Here is a 19883-nt window from a genome sequence, read left to right as displayed (position 1 = left end):
TGCCTAGGTACTTGCCGCACCTGCTTCGTGTCCAGTCCTGCTTGCCGTGTTCAAAAAGCAAGCAGCCTACGAATTGATTGACAAGAGGAAGGAGGGTGCTTTCGACGAGAAAGAACGAGGTAGCCCGAGTGGCTAGATACCTCAGGTACTTTACCTTGGGGTGAGAACTACCCCAGCAAGTCACCTTACTTGAGGGAAGGAAGGAGGTACCTACGCAGCAGCTAAGGAAGTCGCGGTGGATAGGTTCACAGGTGAAGAGGAGCCTTGAATGGCGAGCTGAGACGGGAAGTGGGACTTTGCAAGAAAAGGTGAGGGCTCTGGAAGCTGTCCAATCGGTCTAGATGGGGTCAGTTCGGTCTGGGTTGGCATCCAGGACCGCAGGAGTCAAGCAGGATTGGACGTCGTGTGCAAGGTACGGAGCACAAATTGGTTAGGCTCCTTGGCAGGCGCAGCCAGGGGAGAGGGAGGGACGAGTGGGAAGGGGGAGGGGGGGCCAAGCTACGGGGAGGGGAATGACGGCAGGTGCAGGTGCTAGAGACAGTACGGCAGGCACGTCCGGAGACTCGGGAAAGAGGGAGCGAAAGCCGGACGACACACCGGTCCTGGGGCTCCATGGATTCAACTGGACCTGGAACCGAAGCAGCAGGCATGACTCCATCCCGCCTGCTTTTCCCCGGGCGGAAAATAATTTCTGTCTCTAAAACTGCCCAGCGACGAGGATAAAAAAAAAAAAGTCCGAGTGAATGAAATTGACTTTGCCAACGGCCGACCTTTGCCATGCGTGCTGGGTGATGGAAACGGCCTCCCCCGTCCGGACCTGGACAAACAAAGAACTCGACGACAACGTGGATCGCTCACCTTACCCAAGCAATCACCCTTTCCCATTGCTTCCATCTGCTGGAACCGACGGATCCAACTGGGCCCTGCCGTCGACTCCGATCCATCCTACGGGCTGGAGAAACCAAGCCTCAATTTGCAGTTGCGATGCCATTCCTTGCTTGGCCACTCCACCGGATTGTTTGGACCTTGGAAAACATGCCCGGGATATGGTTGCGAATACAGCCCCAGAGAAACAAACAGCCAGCTCCACCACCACCGCCGCCAGGCCAGTGCTTTGTTTGCAGGCATCTCGGCCGTTGTGTGTGTTGTTGCCGCAATCATTTCTTCGGCCGGTTTGTATTCGTTCTTCCATGACGAAAAATTCCTGTGGACCAGGGTGATACAGAAACTTTGGTTTCTTTTGTTTTTCTTCTCAGACAGAGATCCGATGTTGGTCTCTTGGTCCTCGCTTCGTCCCGTCTCAAAAGGTCTCGTGAGCGAGCAGACACGCCCGAATGCAAGACATGAGATATTAGAGGACTGGAGTGCATTGAGTTCCCCGTGCCTAAGCCTCCCTACCCGCAAAGTCAAAACGGCACTCTCTGCTGGACTGGCATTTAAGACTCGAGGTAAGCTTGGAGTGCCAAGGAGGCACGGCCACCAGACGTCACATCCAATCGGCCAAACCTTTGGGCGCCCACCGATGGGAGCGAAGAACGATGGGGGGCGCGAGTGTGCAGCCGTCGGATTGGTCATTGGGGGCTGCGCTCGCTGCGAACGCACCTCCAAAATGACGGCAACATGTCACCCATTCCAAGAGGGGAGGATCCATGCCAAATGCCTCCATCTCCGCCAGCACCGCACCGCACCGACCCATGAGACAGCGGCAAGTTAACGTGCCTTGCGTCGCTCCGAGGCGAAATAGATTGAACGGGTCGAGCCCTCACGTCAGTCTCCAGCGAGGCACATACCAGGGAAATCACTTCACGACGGCCTGCGTGGGCAAATATCACGGCAGCGTCGCATCCAGCAGGTTCCGGGTTGAAACATCCGAGAGTTACTTGCCCTCCAACGTCCCAACTATTTTCTAGGTTCGTGTGCGAAGCTCCGCTACCCGTTGCTTTTGCGGCGTTGCCTCGTCTTATTCGCTCGTCCACTATCGTCCATCACTCGATATCCAACCTCTGGTGGACAATCTGCCACATCGGCCTCTCAAATCATTTCAATAGCCTCGGTGCCGTAGAAGCCATTGTCACGATAGAGGGCGACTGCTGCTGATTGCAGGTGCAGACATTGATGGCTACAGGAACAAGCCCAGCTCGTGCCATGGGAGACGCGGCGAAAGACCATTTACGAGCAGGGAAGTTCCCCAACTGCAACTCGTCAGGCGTCTGTGCCTATCTTAAGACCTGCAATATGATGCGAGGCAAATCAACGGATATGTGGTAGCACTGTACCGGCCGCAGCTCCCCCGCCTCTACCAGCTCACGTCAGTAACGACCGAGGACTCGACATTCCTTGCCTTAGTCAGGGCCGGTGGGCTTGGCGCGCGGGCTGTATCTGAACGGCGGCAGCGGCAGTGCAGCCATCACCGTCGTGAGGTTGTTCACGAGCTTTTCAGCCTCTTAACCTCCACCTTGGCGACGTTAACATCCATCAAATCATCTCGCATGTGGATTCGACGCGCGAGCTGCACGCCTTTAGGTCATGTCAGCAGCCAGGGGCTTGGTTGACGGGCCTGGAGATCATAGATGTCGGTCCATTTCCCTTGGCTCTTTTCTCCCTTTCGGCCCTTGAGTCGCAAGCCCCTTACGAGGCGCAAGTGGCTGAGAGCGTCTCATTCACCCAGGTTGAAACCCACAACCCATTCGTCTTGCTTACCGCGGAGGCTCAAGCCCTCGTATCTGGATTGTCTGTACAGGCCAACGTCGACTGGTGCCGTGTCTCTCGTGGACAATGTGTGCTTTCCCCCCAGGTGTTTCCTCCTCCCAAATTATTGGACACGCGGTACGACGTCGCACCGCATGGCTGAGAGTCTTCGTGGCCAGCCGCCGCCCGCTTTCCGCTTTGCAGTCGCCCTTGCATCTAGCTCCTCCCCGCTGGCCCAGCCTTCGTGCGGAGCGGCAAGTGACGGTGCATATTTTTATCGACGTAGTGCAAAGGTAGTGCAGCGCAGCACATTGCATCGCAGGTTCCTGTTGAGTGCAACGGAAGAAAGGGCCGGCTTGAGATCGGACTGGAGCTGGTGGCCCTGATGAATTTCGACTGCTGCAGGCAACGGGAGCACTGCTGTAGCGGACCCCCACGACCGTATTTTCGTCTCACCAGGCTGGGGGACGCCTTGGCGCCCTCGCCCTTGTGCGCCCCTGGTGGCTTGAGCGCCGATGCTGCCCAGTGAGCGTCTGCTGAAGCCACAAAGCCACCGTTTTGAGACGGCGCCCGTGTTCGGCAGATCACTGGACGTGCGCCGTCGTCCCACCTCAATGAGATGCGCCTAGACCACCGCGCCGGCGTCTTTCTTTCTGTTATTCGCGCTGGAGTAGCGCACGATACGGGGCCACCGTTGCGGCACTGCTTTGTCTCCGTAGCGTCTCTGTCTCTACCGTCTTAGACAAAGACGCGTCGCGCTTGTCAACCTCAACGTCGACTTCGTATGTGCTGCCCCCCGTCTCTATTCCACAGACACATGGCCGCATGTTCACCCGTAATGACGTTCTCTAGCGCCTCCTCTTGAATCTTGAATCCTGATTGCGCAACCAACGCGCTGGGGAATCGGAGTGTCACCTCGATCTTGCGTCCCATGGGAGACGACCGGGGGTCAAACGCACTTACAACCCGATGTTGACTTTTGGATGAGATCCAGCCACTACGATGGCGCCCAAGAGAAAGGCAGAGCCGCAACAGCGACCGGCCGAGGGCCGCTCTGACTCCAAAAGGCTCAAGGCTGGCCGAGCCCAAAATGCCGTCAGGCAGTCGGTCCTTCTACAGTACTACGACAATGCGCAGAATCTCCGCGAATACCTGCTGTCTAGGCTCCCGAGCTCATCCAGGCTTCGCCGCAAGAAGATTGCCTCCATTGGACTATCACGCACATCCCTGGCCAAAGAAGCGCTCCCGGCAGAAGCCGACCTGTCAAAACTGCTAGACTCGACGCTGGTATGTATGCACCGTCAGACTAATACAAGGGCTGAATCTCGCTGGGAAAACTGGCGATCTTTCTCGCAAAAGGGCAATGATTCAAAGTGCGACGATTCTGTGATGTCACTGTCCGGAGGGCTAGCTGGCGCGACTTGCTCGCAGTCGGAGGTCGGTGCTGCTCCTGTACTCCTTTGCTGTCCCATCTTAACAACGTCGGCAGATTGTAAATTTTGTCATTTGGCAACTCTTCTCCAGCAATCAGTCAGGTGGCTGGCCCAGGCATCTTCTCTGCGATGGCTTCCGAAGATACGCGCAAAACGCCGGCAACCCGCGAGAGCCCAGAAATGGCGAATGGCCGTCCGGTCTGTACCCGGTTCATCCCAACCATTTCGTCCAGACCCTCAAAGCTTCTCCGTGGCCGCAGCTTCTCATGCTGTTGGGGAAATCAGGCGAACAAATCATGATTGACCTTCTCATTGACACGGCCATTTTCCTCCCTGCGCAAGCGGGTGTAGGGAACATGTACCAGCTCAGCGGTACGCCAATGTTCGCTGCAGACACGGCAAGATGGGAGCCGGCTGCGGCACAGAAGCCTGCAAAGGACTCGAATCTTGAAGACGAGAGGCTGCCGTCAGAGCTGCCATTCATGAGGAATCGCATGCTGTATGCTCGGGCTGCTCTCACTGGCCGCGGGACTGTTCACTACGGATTCAGGCATATACGTGAGTCTCTGTCACCGTCATCAAACTGCGGCTAACGTTGTCCTAGATGTTCTCAGCCGTTGCCCAAGGGTGACAGATTGCGCCCAGGCCGACCCAGATCAAAAGACGCGGCTGGATCAAAGCAATGAGCAGAACACGCTCAAGGTGATGATGTACATCTTCCCTCGTCAGTTTGGACTGCACAACGTTTTCAACTCCAAGGTCGACCATCTCAAGACCGCCCAGAAGCTCCCTGACTACACCCTCCGCGAAGAGGAGATCAACTCGCTGTTCAAGGATCAGAAGATTCGAACGCCGAAAAGGCTACGAGGAGACGTCAAACGACTGGTCGAGCACTTGCAATCGCTTCATGGTCGCTGCGCGTACGCCGAACTGCTGCGTCACCACTGCCCTTCTGCAATCGATGGCACGACTCGGAAATCTGCGCACAAGAAGCCGGCCAAGCCGTCAGGCACGCAGCTCTCGCTCACCTATACACAGGCGACAGCACCCGCCAGTCGAAGCGCCGTCACGACAAAGCATCGCCACAAAGCTCGGCAACAGGCCCCTTCGATACCAACGATCAAGTTCGATGCCGTCACTGATCTGGCGACGCCGACACCCCACGTGTCCGCCTTTTGCCGCGCCGTGCTGGCCAGACTCATACCAAACGAATTCTGGGGCAGCGGTCCTGATCAAGCACATAATCGTGATTTGGTCTTCAAGAGAGTTGACCACTTTGTCAGACTGAGAAGATTCGAAAGCATGTCCCTTGAGGAGGTGACTGACGGGATAAAGGTAAGCAGGTCTGCATCGTTGTTGAAGGTTCTCGTTAACAGCATGCTAGGTCACAGCCATGGATTGGCTGGCACCACCAAAACTGAAAGGCATGAAGACCAGCCAGTCGGACATGAAGAAGCGGCTCGAGATCCTGCACGAGTTTCTCTACTATGTTTTTGATTCCATTTTGATACCCCTATTGCGCAGTAACTTTTACATTACGGAGTCGAGCTCTCACCGCTATCGGCTGTTCTTCTTTCGCCACGACGTATGGCGTTATGTGGCCGAACCAGCCATGGCGACGCTAAGAGCGAACATGTTGGAGGAGATGAGCCTAGGCGATGCAAACCGCATCCTTGCATCGAGGAGACTAGGGTTCAGCCGCATCAGACTACTCCCCAAGGGCAAAACCATGAGACCCATCACAAATCTGCGGAGGCGGGCAGTTGTCCAAGGGAGAAACGCACTTGGGCCGAGCATCAACTCCGTCCTCGGTCCTGTCCATTCAATGCTCAGGCTGGAAACTGTAGGGTGCCTCCGTGTTCCAAATCGATAGTGCTAACGACTACCAGGAGCGTAACACATCCAAGCTCGGCTCGTCCATGTTCTCCGTGGGCGACATTTACACACGGCTCCGTTCATTCAGCGCAAGCTTTGGCGAGGCAAGTCCGACCTTTTACTTTGCAAAAGTGGACGTGCAATCCGCCTTCGACACCATCCCTCAAGATGCCGTCGTTAGGCTCATGGGAGGCGTCCCGAGCCAAGCGCAGTATGTTATCAAAAAGCACCTCGAAGTCAAGGCCGGTTTGGTGGACCCTCGGCTCCAAAGGCGCCCTGCTTCGAAGCTTACAAGGCGATGGCACTCGCTCGCCAGCACCCGAGATGACCCAGCCGGCTTTGCGCAGGTTGTCCAAGAGCGCCTCGGCCCAAAGAGAAAGAATGCCGTGTTTGTGGGTAACATTTCGCGGAAAGAGCACGCGACAAAGTACCTCATGGAGTTGATGGAGTCGCACATCCAGCACAATCTCGTCAAGGTCGGCAAGAAGTACTACAGGCAGAAGAAGGGCATCCCGCAGGGTTCTGTCTTGTCATCGGCTCTCTGCAACTACTTTTACGCCGACCTCGAAGCAGAGCGTCTTACTTTCCTTCGCGGCAAGGATTGCCTGCTTCTGAGGCTCATTGATGACTTCCTCCTCATTTCGACGAGCCAGAAGAAAGCCCGCAAGTTCGTCATGGTCATGCACGGTGGTATTCCCGAGTACGGCGTGGCAGTCAACCCCAACAAGACGCTGGTCAATTTCGATCTGGAGCTTGGCGGCGTGAAGGTATCCAGGGCACTAAAAGCGAGCCCATTTCCCTACTGTGGCTTGAGTATTGATTGCAAAACGCTTGACATTATCAGGGACCACGACACGGCGAAGGGGGCTGCAATCTCGAACGCCCTGACTGTCGACTACGGAGTCAAGCCAGGGCAAAACTTCCAGAGAAGGGTCCTGAGTAGGTCATCCGACCGGAGTCCTCTTTCCTTTACTGACTCTCGCAGACGCCTTCAAGATCCAGTCCCATTTGATGTTCTATGACACCCGACACAACACGCTCGAGACCGTCTTCTGCAACCTCCACAAGGCCTTCACGGAGACGGCAGAAAAGATGCTGGCTTACTGGCGCTGTCTGCCTGCTGCGAAGCGACCCAGAAGCCGCATGCTCACGCGTAGGTGTCTATTGTTACGACTGGTTGTCATTTGGCTCACATTCTTTCAGAAACCATCAACAGAATCATCGACGTGGCATTTGTGCTCCTCACAGGCAAGGCGAGGAAAGAGAAGCACCCGGATTACAGCTGCGCCATGGAGAAGACGCACGTTACCTGGTTAGTACACTTTCGCGCGTTCACAACCACAGCAGGCTGACATTTGACCAGGCTGGCACTTGATGCCGTGAGAAAGGCCTTGCTGAAAAGGCAGGCGAACTTTTCACCGGTCCTTGGGTGGATTGATGCCGAGCTGAGCAGACTCGACACAGCGAAGACTGCACGGGTAGAGAAGTACATTAAGTAGTACAGGAGCAAAATATAATCTTGCGGAGACTTCTGATGCGATCCACAGCTCGTCGTGTTGCCGCAGCCAGGGTGTCATGATGTCTTATTGGCGGCCTATCCCCGTGTCACCCTGTGCGATCCAGTTTGCGTGTGCCAGGCGTTTTCGAGGCTGTCGGCATCCGGGCGACCTGCCACATGTGTCACAGAATGGCCGTACGTCTCGAGGAGCACTGCACTCTTCTCGAGGCTGTCGGCGGTGATGGGAGGCATCTTTGGTCCTCTGAGATGCACTGATCAACCAGACTCCCATCACCAGCATTCGGACTCCGCAGTGAATACATCCGTTCCAATCCGTCACGATGGACGAATGCGAACGCCTGTTCCTTGAGAAGATCGCCGTGGCAGAGACATATCCTGACTCCTTGATACGCCAGGACGAGCGACGCCCGGCGCTTCGGTCATGCCTCGAGCACTATGCAGCAAACAGAGACGCAATATTTGATGGGCCTCCGTCGAGGATCGATACGCCGTTGATCATCATAGACTTTGACGACGCCGAGTCATGGAGCAAAGAAGAGGGGCCGAGACGGGTGAATCTGCACATCATCCGTAACGTAATTGGGCTGCGCAGGAAGCTGGCGTGGCCCAGCCCGTCCGAGATTACGATGGAATCGGCGACGCTCGTGAGGGATCCGGCTCTGAGAATAGTGTACGCCGCTACTCGGCTTCAGAAAACTGCCAGCTGACGGAAACACCAGGCTACTGGAACGCTTGAGCCCGACGTCGCTGCTGCTCAACCTCAGCGAAAAGGTCCTGCTGGAGCTCCTGACGTACCACCAGGTCCCGTCCTGCCTGCTCAACTTCCTCACGAGCGGCGGCGAGTCGTGGAGTTTTGCGAGCAGCATGCGCTTCGCTGGGTTTCGGGGCACGACGAGCCTGGCCTCTAAACAGGGCGTGGCTGTGCCGAATCTTGGCCGGAGCGGCTCGCACATTCAGCTCTGCTTCACAGTGTTCAGCATGCGGAGGTACCCCCTCCACGCGTGGCCCAAGGGCGAAGACCCGAGCAAGACGTCGCGTTGGCAGCCCCACGCGGCGGCGGTGTACGTCCACTTTGACGTTGTCGAGGGCACGGCGGTCTGGCTGCTCACGAGCCCGCGGAGCTACCACCGGGAGAAGGGGAAGGGCACGCAGAATCTCCTGTGGGATACGGTCAAGGAGAGGTTCGAGGGGACACTGGAGGGGATGAGCGCTCTAGGGGTGGCCGACCGGTTCCGGGTCAGTCTGGAGAGCCTCCTTGCTGTTGTCGAATGGGCTGTGGAAGAGCTCTCACCGCATTTCCAGGATCTGGAACTGCATCTGTCGAAACTGGTAGGTTTGGGCTTGTTGATCAACGACACGAACTGCTAAGAATTGGTCTGCAGACAAAGCCGTACCTGCATCCCTTTGGCGACGAAGACGACGCGCAGACGGATGCCATCCACGAAGTAGATCTCCGTCGCATGGCGTTCCTCATGGAGCAGCGTCACCGCAGCGCCATGAGGGTCGACAGCAACCTCCGCGTCCTCCGACGCCTCCGAGAATTTCTCACTGAACAGGTCAGCGACGAGCTGGACAGGCTTGATCTTCGCCACGCAGGCGAGATGCAGGCGCACTTGGACAAGTTCAAAGGCGAGCTATCGTCAGCGATGGAGGAGATGGAGGACTTGATGCAGCGGGCGCAGGCTCTGGACCAGCTGGCCGGGAACCGAGAGGAATACGTGAGTCGTGAACAATGCCCCCCCCCCCGGTCGGGGTCCGCCGAGTAACGCGTTGTCAAAGATTCAACGGATGCAGACGCATCATGCGAACCAGCAGATGAAATCCATCGCCGAGTTGACCGCAGATGACTCGGCCGCAATGAAGCAGCTCTCTTTCATAGCATTGATCCTGCTGCCAGTGACTGTCGTATCGGTGAGTAACAAGACCCCGAACGAAAGCAAGGTGTTGGGATGGACAGCCGAGACGACGGCATGGGCTGATCGGATGAGCACAACTCGTTTGCGCGAGTTAGACCGTCCTGAGTACAGACATTGTAAAGTTTCAGGACCTTCCGAACGAAAACGAAAGCGCTTCTGCCGCCGGGGAGGGCCCTCCCGACGCGCCCGTCCCGGTGTACAGCTTCTCGGTCGCGGCGTTCGGGACATGGGCCGTCGCGAGCCTGGTCATGACGGTCGTCACCCTCGCCATCGTCAAGCCGCTGGGTGGGAGGCGGGGTGCGAACAGGAGGACCAGATTGCGGCTCCCGCGGCTATCGATGCCTTGGAATCTTGGAGGCGTGGCTCACACGGGCGAGGGGCAGACGACCACGCCACCCGAGCCAAGCCCGGTTGCGCGCTCGATCCACACGGCGCCGGCGGTGGGCAAGACGGCATCACAGTGTCCAGAAACTCCGGTAGTGGGTGTGGGGGGTCCCGTCCAAGCCGGGGCCTCCCAAATGCTGACGTCGATGGGACGGTGGCTCAGGGGGGCTTGGGGGACCCTGTGGCGGTGGCAGACGAGCAGGACAAGAGAGACGACGTCGACGACTGCGGCGGCGGGGACTGGTTTACCCCGTTGAACCGTAAAAGACAAAAGGAAGCGCCGTTGTCCGAACGTTTGATGGTGGTGGGCAGAGAAACTGGTTGAAATCGCGGGGAGGGTTTAGTGCTGCATCATGTCATTAGCACCGTCGAATTAAGGTGTGATGGTTGGGTAGCAATTTAGATCGTGATTGCATTAGGGGGGAGGGAATCGAGTGCCGGGGTGGGCAGATTGACAGCCCAATTGGCAGATCGATTGGCCCCCTTGATTTGCGATATCCTTCCAAGGTTAAGGCGTACATGTTTGACACCGTCAGCTCCGATGAGCCTCACCTTGTTTTCGCTTCTCGCTTGTTTGCTTTGTGTCGTCGAAAAGTGGATTGTCGTGCCGGTGCTTCTCTTCTCCATCAGATTGCCACTTTCGACCTCGCATGATGCGGTCGGTGGTGATTGGGAGGAGTCCATGATGGGATTTGGTGGGAAAATGCACCCAAGCATCCGCGGTTTCCCACGTGAAGCGCCCCTGCGACTCGTCCCGAGGGCAAAAGAGGCAAGTCGTGGCAGTGCCCTGGCCCGAGTCGGCGTCGTAGGTCGTAGTCCCGTACTCGTGTACGCTTTGCTGTTGCTGCTGCTGCTGCTGCTGAGCTGAGGTGAGAGACACTGGATGGACCAGACTGAAGCAGAGACCGCCCGCCGGAGGCGCTGAGGGTCCCCGGCGGCCAGCGAATCAGCCCACTACAACGCACCGTGGGTGGGTGAGCGAGTCCGCTGCAGCGCCCCGCCATGATTCGTCGTCTTCGGACCCGGCAGGGAGCCACCTCGCCCACCGCTGGTCGCCTCCAGGGGCCACCCCATCACCCGAGGCAGGACCGTGGGTGGGTGGCGGCCCGCCTGGCTGACGTGGGGCGAGTAGCATGCCGCGCGCCGGGACTTGGATCGACCGGAGACTTGTTGGTTGACGTCAGACGAAAGTTGATGCGGCGACTCGACTCAAACATGCTTCTCTTTTCTTTCGTCTCGTCTTTTGGCCTGCATTTATTCCACATCACGCACACATCTCTGCCTTCCTTGCTTATCTCTGGCATATCTCTCGTGCTTGCTTCCTCGCCGCGGCCGCACCCCTGCTCGCATTGCAATGTCATCCCATCCCCCATGATGTCCTGCTACCTATTTGAGGGAAGCGTTTTGTTTCCAAAGCGACGAAACGGATCTTCGACTTGAGAATCGCCTCGGGGGGGTTGACACACCTTTACACACCAACTCGTCTTTCTCGCCCTTGCTTTCCATCCTCTCTCTCTCTGTGTCTGTTTGTCTGGAGGAGCGCTATTACCACCACCCACCACAAATCGCCGCACTCTTACTCTCGCACACACGCCACATGTCGCATAACCTGAACCCGACGCTTTTGTCCACTTCCGAGGCCTTAAATCCCCCCATTCCCTTCACTCTCGCCTTCGGATAGGGCTTTCCACGTCCCCCGTGCTGTCCTCCAATCGTAATCGGGTTCGGTTTCTCGTCGTCTTTCGTCCCGCCTCCTTGCCTCCCAACCGGGGTCGTCCAAGCACGACGGGAAGACTGCGGGGCGGTGGATGGTGCGTTGGTTGCGGGATGCTGTAAGACGTTCGGGAAAACGCAGCACAAAATTCTCACGACGGCTCATGAGCCTTGGTCGTAAATACAAAAAAAAAAAAAAAAAAAGTCCGTTAGCTGGAGAATCCCTGGTTTCCGGCCCTAGTCGCCGCTTCTTTGGCTTCCCGTACTCGGGGCGAACCGGCGGTGTCCTCGTACATCTGCGTGCTATATCCGAGTCAGACAAGCCACGCAGAGGCGGCTGACAATGTTTTATTTATACTACCGGCCCTTCTCCTGAACATTGTCACTGTCTTACGATCTCCAGGCCAGTCTGATCAGTCTCCCCCCGCCTTCTCTGGACATTGAACGTAACCTGTCACGGTTGATCAGAGACATACCTCGTCCAACATGGCGGCTGCCATCACAGCAACACTGGGCGTGCCCAACATGACGGCGCCCATCCTCGCCAACTTCTCCAAGCCGGCCGCGGACCTCGTCAACGCCAGCACGCCGCTCCTCGCCGCGGTCGTGCGCGACAGCTACCGCGCCGTCTTCAAGGCCCGCGTCGCGGCCGGCGTCTCCAAGCCCTTCGTGCTGCCCTACGGCATCTTTGGCACCTTTATCCTGCCCATCCTGTATATGACCATCCCGCACAGGAAGCGCCCGTGGGTCTACGCCGCGAGATGGCTCGTGCTGGCCTTCATCATCGCCTTCAACATCAAGATCATGCGCGAGACCTCCAGCACCAACATGTCCATGGGCTACACGAGCGGCCTGTCTGCGTTTTGGGGCATGCTGTCCAGCGTCACCAACCTCGTCTTCACCGCCCCGCAGTTTGACTTTGAGAGGGTGGCGAGGAGGAAGGTGAGCAAGACTGCTACCTCGTCGCCCAAGCCCTCGAGGAAGTCGAGCCGATCCAACTCGCCTGCTGCGCGGTCAAACTCCCAAGGCGGGCTGCGCAAACGGGCCGGCAGCAAGAGACGACGGAACAACAAGGCCACGGCACCGGACGTCAACGTCGACAAGTACGAATACTACTGGCAGTCATACCCGGAGAACGGCACCTTTGTCAAGCGTCTGGGCTGGGTCGTGGACTTGTACACCAACTTCCGAGGCGTCGGTAAGTGTGAAGCTTCTGGAGGTACTGTACCGTATACTGACAATAACAGGATGGTCGTGGGCTGTTTCGTCCGTACCTAGCCCTGCTCCGCCTGAGCACCCGCACACCGAGGAGCTCGTCAAGATGGAGACGATCCCGCTGGAGACCTTCGTCGGCTGCCAGACGTACAAGGACGAGCGCGACTTCTTGTGGCGGAAGCTCATCCCCGTCTCCCTCGCGTACATCATCCTCGACATCTTCAAGGTGAAGAGCACCGAGGACCCGTACTTCATCTTCGGCAGCACGCCGTTCCCGCTGCCTCCTCACCTGGCATCCACCCCTCACTGGCTCTTGTCCGTCTACCGTCACTCAGGCATCATCTGCACGTTGTACTCCTCGATTGTCATGGTTTTCTCTGTTCACGATCTATTCCAGTACTATGTCTTTAGCAAGGTCTTTCCCATGCGCGGCGAGCTGTGGCAGTACTCCTCCGTCTTTGGCTCCTTCTCCCAGGTCTTTGACAGGGGCCTGGCCGGGTTCTGGGGCGCCTGGTGGCACCAGACGTTCCGCCACTCCTTCTCCGCCCCGGGAAACTGGCTCGTACAGCACGGGTATCTGAAGCAGGGCACGACGACGACGAAGCTTATCATCATGTCCATCGCCTTCTGGCTCTCCGGCCTCCTCCACGGCGCCGGCAGCGTGACGGCGATCCCCGAGACGAACTGGCTGAAGCCCTGCTCCTTCTTTTGGGCGTCCGGCGTCGGCGTCCTGCTGCAGAAGGCCTTCTGCACGACCTTCAAGCCCCAGATCGCAAAGATGCCCCGCATCGTGAGGCGGTTCGGAAACTTGATGTTCGTCCTCGTGTGGCTGCAGGTCACCGTCAAGCCCCTGGCGGACGACTTCGCAGAGACCGGTCTGTGGCTGGTCGAGCCTGTGCCCGTGTCTGTTGTGCGGGCGCTGGGTTTCGGTCGTGGGGAGACGTCGTGGTGGAAGCCCGACATGGAAGCGATCGGACGTTGGCATACTGGTGAGCATTGGTGGGAGAGCGGTTTCGGTTACTAGAGCATCGGCGCAAGCCACCTTCATGATCATGTTGCGACGAAGTCATGTACTGTTTGTTTGATAGACCTCAAAAATACTCCTTTTTTATTTGTTCGTCCGTCTTGGATCCGATCTGTTGCCCGTCAGTCGACTTTTCTGGTTCCGTCTTCTCCCCGGCCAGGTCACAATCGCCATGACTGACTTCGTTGGTGTTGCGTAGGACCTCAATGTCATTCTTCTCCTTTTGTGTCATGCTACGAGGGACACGGACGTGCTACGTGCAGTTTTCCGCGTGCTTGGTCAATTTGTCAGTCGACTAATCAATGAAACCGGCTCCTTGGCACTTACAAACGTGACATCGAATTTCGAGGAGGGGTTATCGGGGAATATATCTTTCAGGCCCTTTTCGAGATCTTTCTTCTCCAGTCCCGACGCGTGGAACTTCTCTCGGTATACCCAAGCCATGCTTGCTTCCTTTCGTGTTGATCGCCATTTGGCTAACATGCCTGCGTGTGCCCAGGCTGGCGTTCGGACTGGTGTAAAGAGATGCAGTTGAAGCAGAACAGAGTCGAAATTCGCTGGCAGTCTGTGGTACTTGAATGGTGGAATGTATGGCCCAATGTTGGTTTATGAGTCGGTAAAGTCGCGTGGCAGTCGACGGGATTGTGAGTTGGTTGGATGAGTGGAGTGGAAAATTCGGTCGACTCCTTCCCTCCAAACGTCGAAGTGGCTCCTTCCTCAGTTTACTGGGCAAAAATTACTGTCCCGACTTTTGACACAGATTCTGTCAAAGGCCTTCGCTCAGATCGATGTAAGCAACAGAACAAGGTCTCCAGTCTTCTATTTGGTGCTGGTTTGCTCATGATTAAGTATGAGTCCTCTGGAAGCTTCGATTCAAACAGCGACACACTTCGACTTTGGCTTACTTTTGGCAATCATCTTTGACTATCGGGAATCCTAACAGTCCATCAAACCATGCCGAGTATGCGTCACCTTCGAGTCGCTTCCAGAACCAAGTGTGTCCACAAAGGCGGATAGCCTCATCACCAGTTCGCCTTCAACTTACGAGAAGAACAATCGAATCGTCAACCACCACGCCGCCAAGCAAAGTATCGATGACTGTATCAATATTCGAGATCTAGCCTATGGTACAAGAAAGAAAGGGGTATCTTAAGCCAAGTAACTGACCCAACCCTCTCCAGTCTCCAACGCCGAGACGTTCCTCCGGGAGACGAAAAAGGGGGTATAATATCTGGTAAAAGCGAAACCAATTTAATCCTCCGTCGAAACCACCTTGCCACTCCCCGTCATAGGGCAGATCCATCTTGGTAGCAATGAATCCGTTTGCTGAGCTCGCACAAAGAAAAAAGAATGAAACGAAAGTGAAGTAGAAAAGAAAACGCAAACTGTAGCAATGAGAGTCGACAATCATCGATAACGTTTGAGCCGCGTTGATGTCTTCGTCATCATGACAGCGACCTAGTCATGGCGGAAGCGAAGCCGTCTTGGAAATGCTAAGACGCGTCAGAGTTGCGTTCAATTGCGTAGTAGTTCCAAAAGCGGGAGATGTTCCTTGACTCTCATAATGTCGAGAAACGTGACGCGTCTGACTGCCCTTCCTGATGGCTTCGAGTCATTGTTGGACCGTTGGAGTCGACTTGATGCAAACCTCTCGAGAAGTGACTAAACGTGATCGTCAAGAACGGATTTGTTTTGTGACGAGGGCGTATTGCAACAGTTGCCTGTTGAGCGAGCCAGACCCCAGCAACGATACAAAGAACGTGCTTGTTCGAGTGGGAGCTCCAGCCATCTGTGTCCCAACTTGCAGCTTGAGAGAGGCACAAGTTACATGAAGCGGCGCTTGCCACGCGGGTTGTAGACCTCGTCGTCAGGGTTAGACTCAACGTCCTCATCGCCGGAGTCCTGGTGGCGATGCTTGCGAGCATGGGTACCAAAGTCCGGCTGAGCGATGTATTGGCGCGCCGCGGCCTGGTGGCGCATCCTCTCGTAGGTATTGATGGAGGAAGTACGGACGGGGCGGGAGTTGGCCAAGCCAACATGTCCAGCGTACTGATCCAAGGCGGAGAAGCCGCGGTCAGCAGCCTTGGCGGCCTTCTTACTCTTGCGCTCAGACGAAGTGGGAGGCTTGTAGTCGTCCTCAGGGCCGTTCAAGTCGTTGTCGTCGTAATCATCGGAGGAGATGGTGACATACGTCTGCGAGGTCTTCTTGGTTGGGGTGAAGGGAGCAGCGCTCTCGATCTGAAGGAAGAAGATGGGTCAGCGGAGATTCAAGGATGGCAGAGCGGATCAGCTTACCGACTGCTTCATGGAGCCAACTGAGCGGTCAGCAGCATCGGCCTCTTCCCTTTCTCGAATAGCTCTGGCCTTCTGGGCAGCCCGAACTTTGTCCATGCGCTGGATGGGACGCATCTTTCCCCAGTTGAACTCATCGACGTGCATGGGCGTGTGGTTGCGGAGCTTGGTCATCTTTCCGTCGTAGACGCAGTTGCGGCAGATGACGTACGGACACTTCGTGCAGCGTTGGTGGACCATTGTGCCAATGGCACGCGAGTTGCAAATGTCACACTTCGTCGTATTTGTCGGAGCCGGCGTCCAGGTCTGGTGGAGGGCGGGAGCTGCAACTGGAGCGGAAGGCTTTCCAGTCTGCTTGTCAGGAGCAGCGCCAGAGTTTGCAAGGGCATCCAAACGAGGAGTCTGGAACTGGTGGGAGGCATCGGCCTTTGGCTCGAAGTCCAGCTTGGGCTGGATCTCACGGTACTTGGTGGTGCCCTGAGGAGTGGACTTCTTGCCGCGAGCGCCCTTCAACTTGAGCTTCGGCGCAGGCTGATTGTAGTGGTTTCCCGCGGTGCCTTGAGCAGCGCGCTTGTCGTTGGTGACCTTGCGTCCACGCGCAGCGGGAGTGGGGCTTTCCTGGTGGTAGCGATCAGCAAAAGGGGTACGGTCAGGCGTCAGGACGGGACGGCTATCGCGCGCGTTGATTGGAGTCCAGCCGTGGGTGTTGTTGCGAGACACGGAAGACTACCATGTTCAGTTAGCGATGAGGCGACGGCGAGGTCACACTAAAGTCATACCTGGTGGTCATGATGGTCGTGGATAGGGGAATAGTCCTGGGAATGGATGTCGTCATACTGAGCCGGATAAGCGACACTACCTTGCATGTAGCCATGATCGTAGCCATGCTGCTGCTCGTGGGGGTAGTAGCTGTGGCCATCATGAAGGTGACGATGGCTCTGCGAGTACTGGAGAGGAACATAGTCCTGCTTGCTCCGAGGAGAGAAGTAACTCCGAATATCCTGCGAAGGATAGCTCTTCATGTCTTTGCCACGGACATGAGAAGTGCCACGGTCCCCAAAAGTGTTGGCAGGCTTGTCGAACGGGAATCGAGACGTCTGCAAGACGGAGTCAGCTCACACACTGGGGCGAAACGATGAGGATACTGATCATCGAAGGGCTTACCTGGCACTCATCATAAAAGGTGCGCGGCTCTCGCTCATGCTCGGGGTGGACTGGAGCAGGGGGGCCGTGATGAACGTGACCGACGGCGTTGGAATGAGGGTTGAACGGGGTCTCGGTGGCGGCGGCGCCCAGAGTCGAACCGTTCATGCGGTAAGGAGAGGACTGCAGAGGCAAGGGCTATGAGTAAATTTGACGCTGATAGAGACAAAATATCGGGGAGAATCACTCACTTGACGCTGCTCGCGGCGAGCGGTGCCAAAAGGGCCCATGTCCGCAACCTCGGCCACAGCGGTCTTGTTGCCATCGTAGATATTCCGAAAAAGCTCGCGAAGAGGCGGGAGGCGGGGAGCCATCTCGGCGCGCTGATGATCGTTCTCAGCAGCGGCAGAGTTGGTCGGAGGAGGGGCGGAAAAGCCACGCTCGCGACGGTAGGGAACTCCCGTGTCCATGATGTCAGTACCCTGAATATAGGGGTTGACGACACGCGAAGCCGGGGTAGCAAGCAAGGCCTCGTTGTAAGAGACCATCTAAGGTATGATGTCCTGTTGTGTTGTTGTGTGGCGAAGGGCAAGGTGAACACCAGAATTTCTGAGTTGAAGGTGTAAACAAAACGAAAGCAGGTGCGGGAGAAACGAAACGTGAGAAGAAGGCCCTGGCCTGAGAAGAGTCTGGAGCGGAGAAGGAGTGTTTAGATGGTTATGCGTGTAGTTGACGTGCCACTATCAAGACTCGCGAGTAAAGGGCGTAGGGGTTGGTGGACTGACTCGATCATGTCGACAGCTTCACGCGAGAGAACCGGAGCCTTTTGTAGATGAAAGACACGGGGCTTTGATTTAGTGACCTTGGGTCTTCGTGATTCACAGTCACCTTTGGCAGCCCCTTTTGTCTCCTTGGGTGTTCTGTCAAAGTGAATATGTGGACATGATGTTGGGATGACAGTTTCAACACATGGAGTTCCAATGATGATTGATATAAACTGCAGGTAGTAGCTTGGGACGAAAGATTTCCATGCAATGAACAACGCATGGGAGCTGGTCGAACTGCCTTCTAGAGGAATTACCATAACAGAGACAAGTCGGGTTAGCACCGTGCTATCTCAACTTTGTTGATAGTGAGGAGATCGAAGCCTAGATTTTAAAGCCATGCCTATCAGAAGACCGCTGTTGGATATCACACACTCGACGTCTAACCATGACGTGCTTCGATGGGATTCAAAAATCCGAAGACGAATCTGCCGTGCTAGAGAACACTTTTCCCCAGGAGTGTCCTCAACACATCTTGGAAATGTTTTAAGGCTAGCTAGCCCTCGTCGTCTTAAGTGCTGCCTTTCCAAATATAAGGTATAAGCTTGTAAAGCATGCGTAACACGAACTTGACCAAGATGAATGCCAATGAACGCCCACAACAAAGCCATCATGTCCCACGATAGCTGAAGTCGTCAGACGGCCATACGCGGCTGGAAAGCTTTCTTTGGTTCTGATGAGTAACGTCAAGAAGTAATGTACTCGCTTTTGCAATATACACAGTCTGTATCAGTTGCGATACACTACGAGACGTATTGACGGATGGAGCAAACGTGAGGCATTCATACTTTCCGTTAGACGGCTCTCGATTGGCGAGAATAATCCGCCTGGACGGGAAGAACTCTGCCGCAGACTCACATCAAGCAGTAGAAGTGTTTTACCGCCGAGAATGGAATATTAGCAACGGAGCTCTCGAGTTGCTAGGACCTGGGCGATGACAACGGCGAAGCGCACATCACACAGCAACGGCACCCCTTAGAACTCACGGCAATCGAGTCGTTCGTCATTATCACCGTCACGAAATAAAGCGCGGTATGCGCAGCGCAGCATCCGGGAGAGGTGGGGTTTAAGTGCTTGCAGCATGAGCAAGAGGGGAATCCTTGACGTTGCGTGAGACCAAGATGCACTGAGCTGAGAAAGGGAGAAGTGGGGGCCCGTCTAACCCGAGACCGACAGTCCAGCGTCACCGCACCCTCCGGACAGTCCATCCTGTTGTTGGTCGTCCGTCCCGTCTGCCAAGGGGCTTTCGGGCATGGCGGCGAGTCAGCTGTCGGGGCCTGCATCGGAGGCAGGAATGTGCAATGGGGAAGTTTAGCCCCCACCCGGCGATTGAGTCTCGAGCCGTGTTCGCGCTGTATGCTCGACTTGTCTTTCGCGCTCTTGGCGAGCAAACCATGCTTCGACGGGATGTCACCGCCAACGAGCCCGTGGCATGTGTTGGTGTCAAGTCGCTGCAGGCGCGCGGGTCGGGTACTGTCATCGACCACACGTGTGCGTGCCTGGGGAAATCCCTGAACCAACTATTCTCGGTCTTCAGTTGTGCTTCTTTTAGGCGCTTGCGAGGAACATGGAGGGCCAGTGGTCTCAAAAGACGGAATTATCCTAAAAAGGATTCAACTTCTGTTTGCTGGTCGGCGAATGCGCTTCCTTCGTGATACGGTTTTCCGCAGTAGACGGCAGCCGTGTTTGCTGTTCAACGTGGCATAAGTCGGCTGAGATCCGGAGGGGCGTGGCCGGCGGTTGTTCGTTTCGATAACCGCCATGTGGCTCAGACAAGTCTCGACCGCTCATGTCTTGTTGCAAGGTGATTTGAGACCAATAAAGCAGGCGGTGTCAAAAATCTGAAATGCTGAGATT

At 56.2% G+C, this 19883-nt stretch overlaps 4 protein-coding genes across 4 annotated transcripts; 3 read left to right on the top strand and 1 right to left on the bottom strand.

The window, feature by feature from the left end:
* Positions 1 to 3690: 3690 nt before the first annotated feature.
* COL26b_003047 (uncharacterized protein) lies at positions 3691 to 7495 on the top strand (the record flags this gene model as incomplete). The annotated part of the gene is made up of 8 exons (XM_053175952.1): positions 3691 to 3975; positions 4220 to 4679; positions 4726 to 5456; positions 5506 to 5937; positions 6011 to 6935; positions 6982 to 7149; positions 7200 to 7308; positions 7360 to 7495. 8 exons carry the CDS (start codon positions 3691 to 3693, stop codon positions 7493 to 7495), a joined length of 3246 nt encoding a protein of 1081 aa, XP_053040119.1.
* Positions 7496 to 7835: 340 nt separating this feature from the next.
* On the top strand, positions 7836 to 9281 carry COL26b_003046 (uncharacterized protein; the record flags this gene model as incomplete). Its single annotated transcript, XM_053175951.1, has 3 exons — positions 7836 to 8185; positions 8235 to 8844; positions 8898 to 9281. 3 exons carry the CDS (start codon positions 7836 to 7838, stop codon positions 9279 to 9281), a joined length of 1344 nt encoding a protein of 447 aa, XP_053040118.1.
* Positions 9282 to 12014: 2733 nt separating this feature from the next.
* COL26b_003045 (uncharacterized protein) lies at positions 12015 to 13767 on the top strand (the record flags this gene model as incomplete). The annotated part of the gene is made up of 2 exons (XM_053175950.1): positions 12015 to 12726; positions 12776 to 13767. The coding sequence occupies 2 exons, from the start codon at positions 12015 to 12017 to the stop codon at positions 13765 to 13767; spliced, it is 1704 nt and encodes a 567-aa protein (XP_053040117.1).
* Positions 13768 to 15591: 1824 nt separating this feature from the next.
* Positions 15592 to 17672, bottom strand: COL26b_003044 (uncharacterized protein; the record flags this gene model as incomplete). Its single annotated transcript, XM_053175949.1, has 5 exons — positions 15592 to 16005; positions 16063 to 16785; positions 16839 to 17156; positions 17224 to 17385; positions 17454 to 17672. 5 exons carry the CDS (start codon positions 17670 to 17672, stop codon positions 15592 to 15594), a joined length of 1836 nt encoding a protein of 611 aa, XP_053040116.1.
* Between the last annotated feature and the right edge of the window lie 2211 nt (positions 17673 to 19883).

Source organism: Colletotrichum chrysophilum, assembly GCF_026319265.1.
Source record: "Colletotrichum chrysophilum strain AFK26 chromosome Unknown scaffold_16, whole genome shotgun sequence".
NCBI lineage: Eukaryota > Fungi > Ascomycota > Sordariomycetes > Glomerellales > Glomerellaceae > Colletotrichum > Colletotrichum chrysophilum.
The sequence above is the reverse complement of the archived record's forward strand: the minus strand, read 5'-3'. Positions and strand labels throughout refer to the sequence as shown.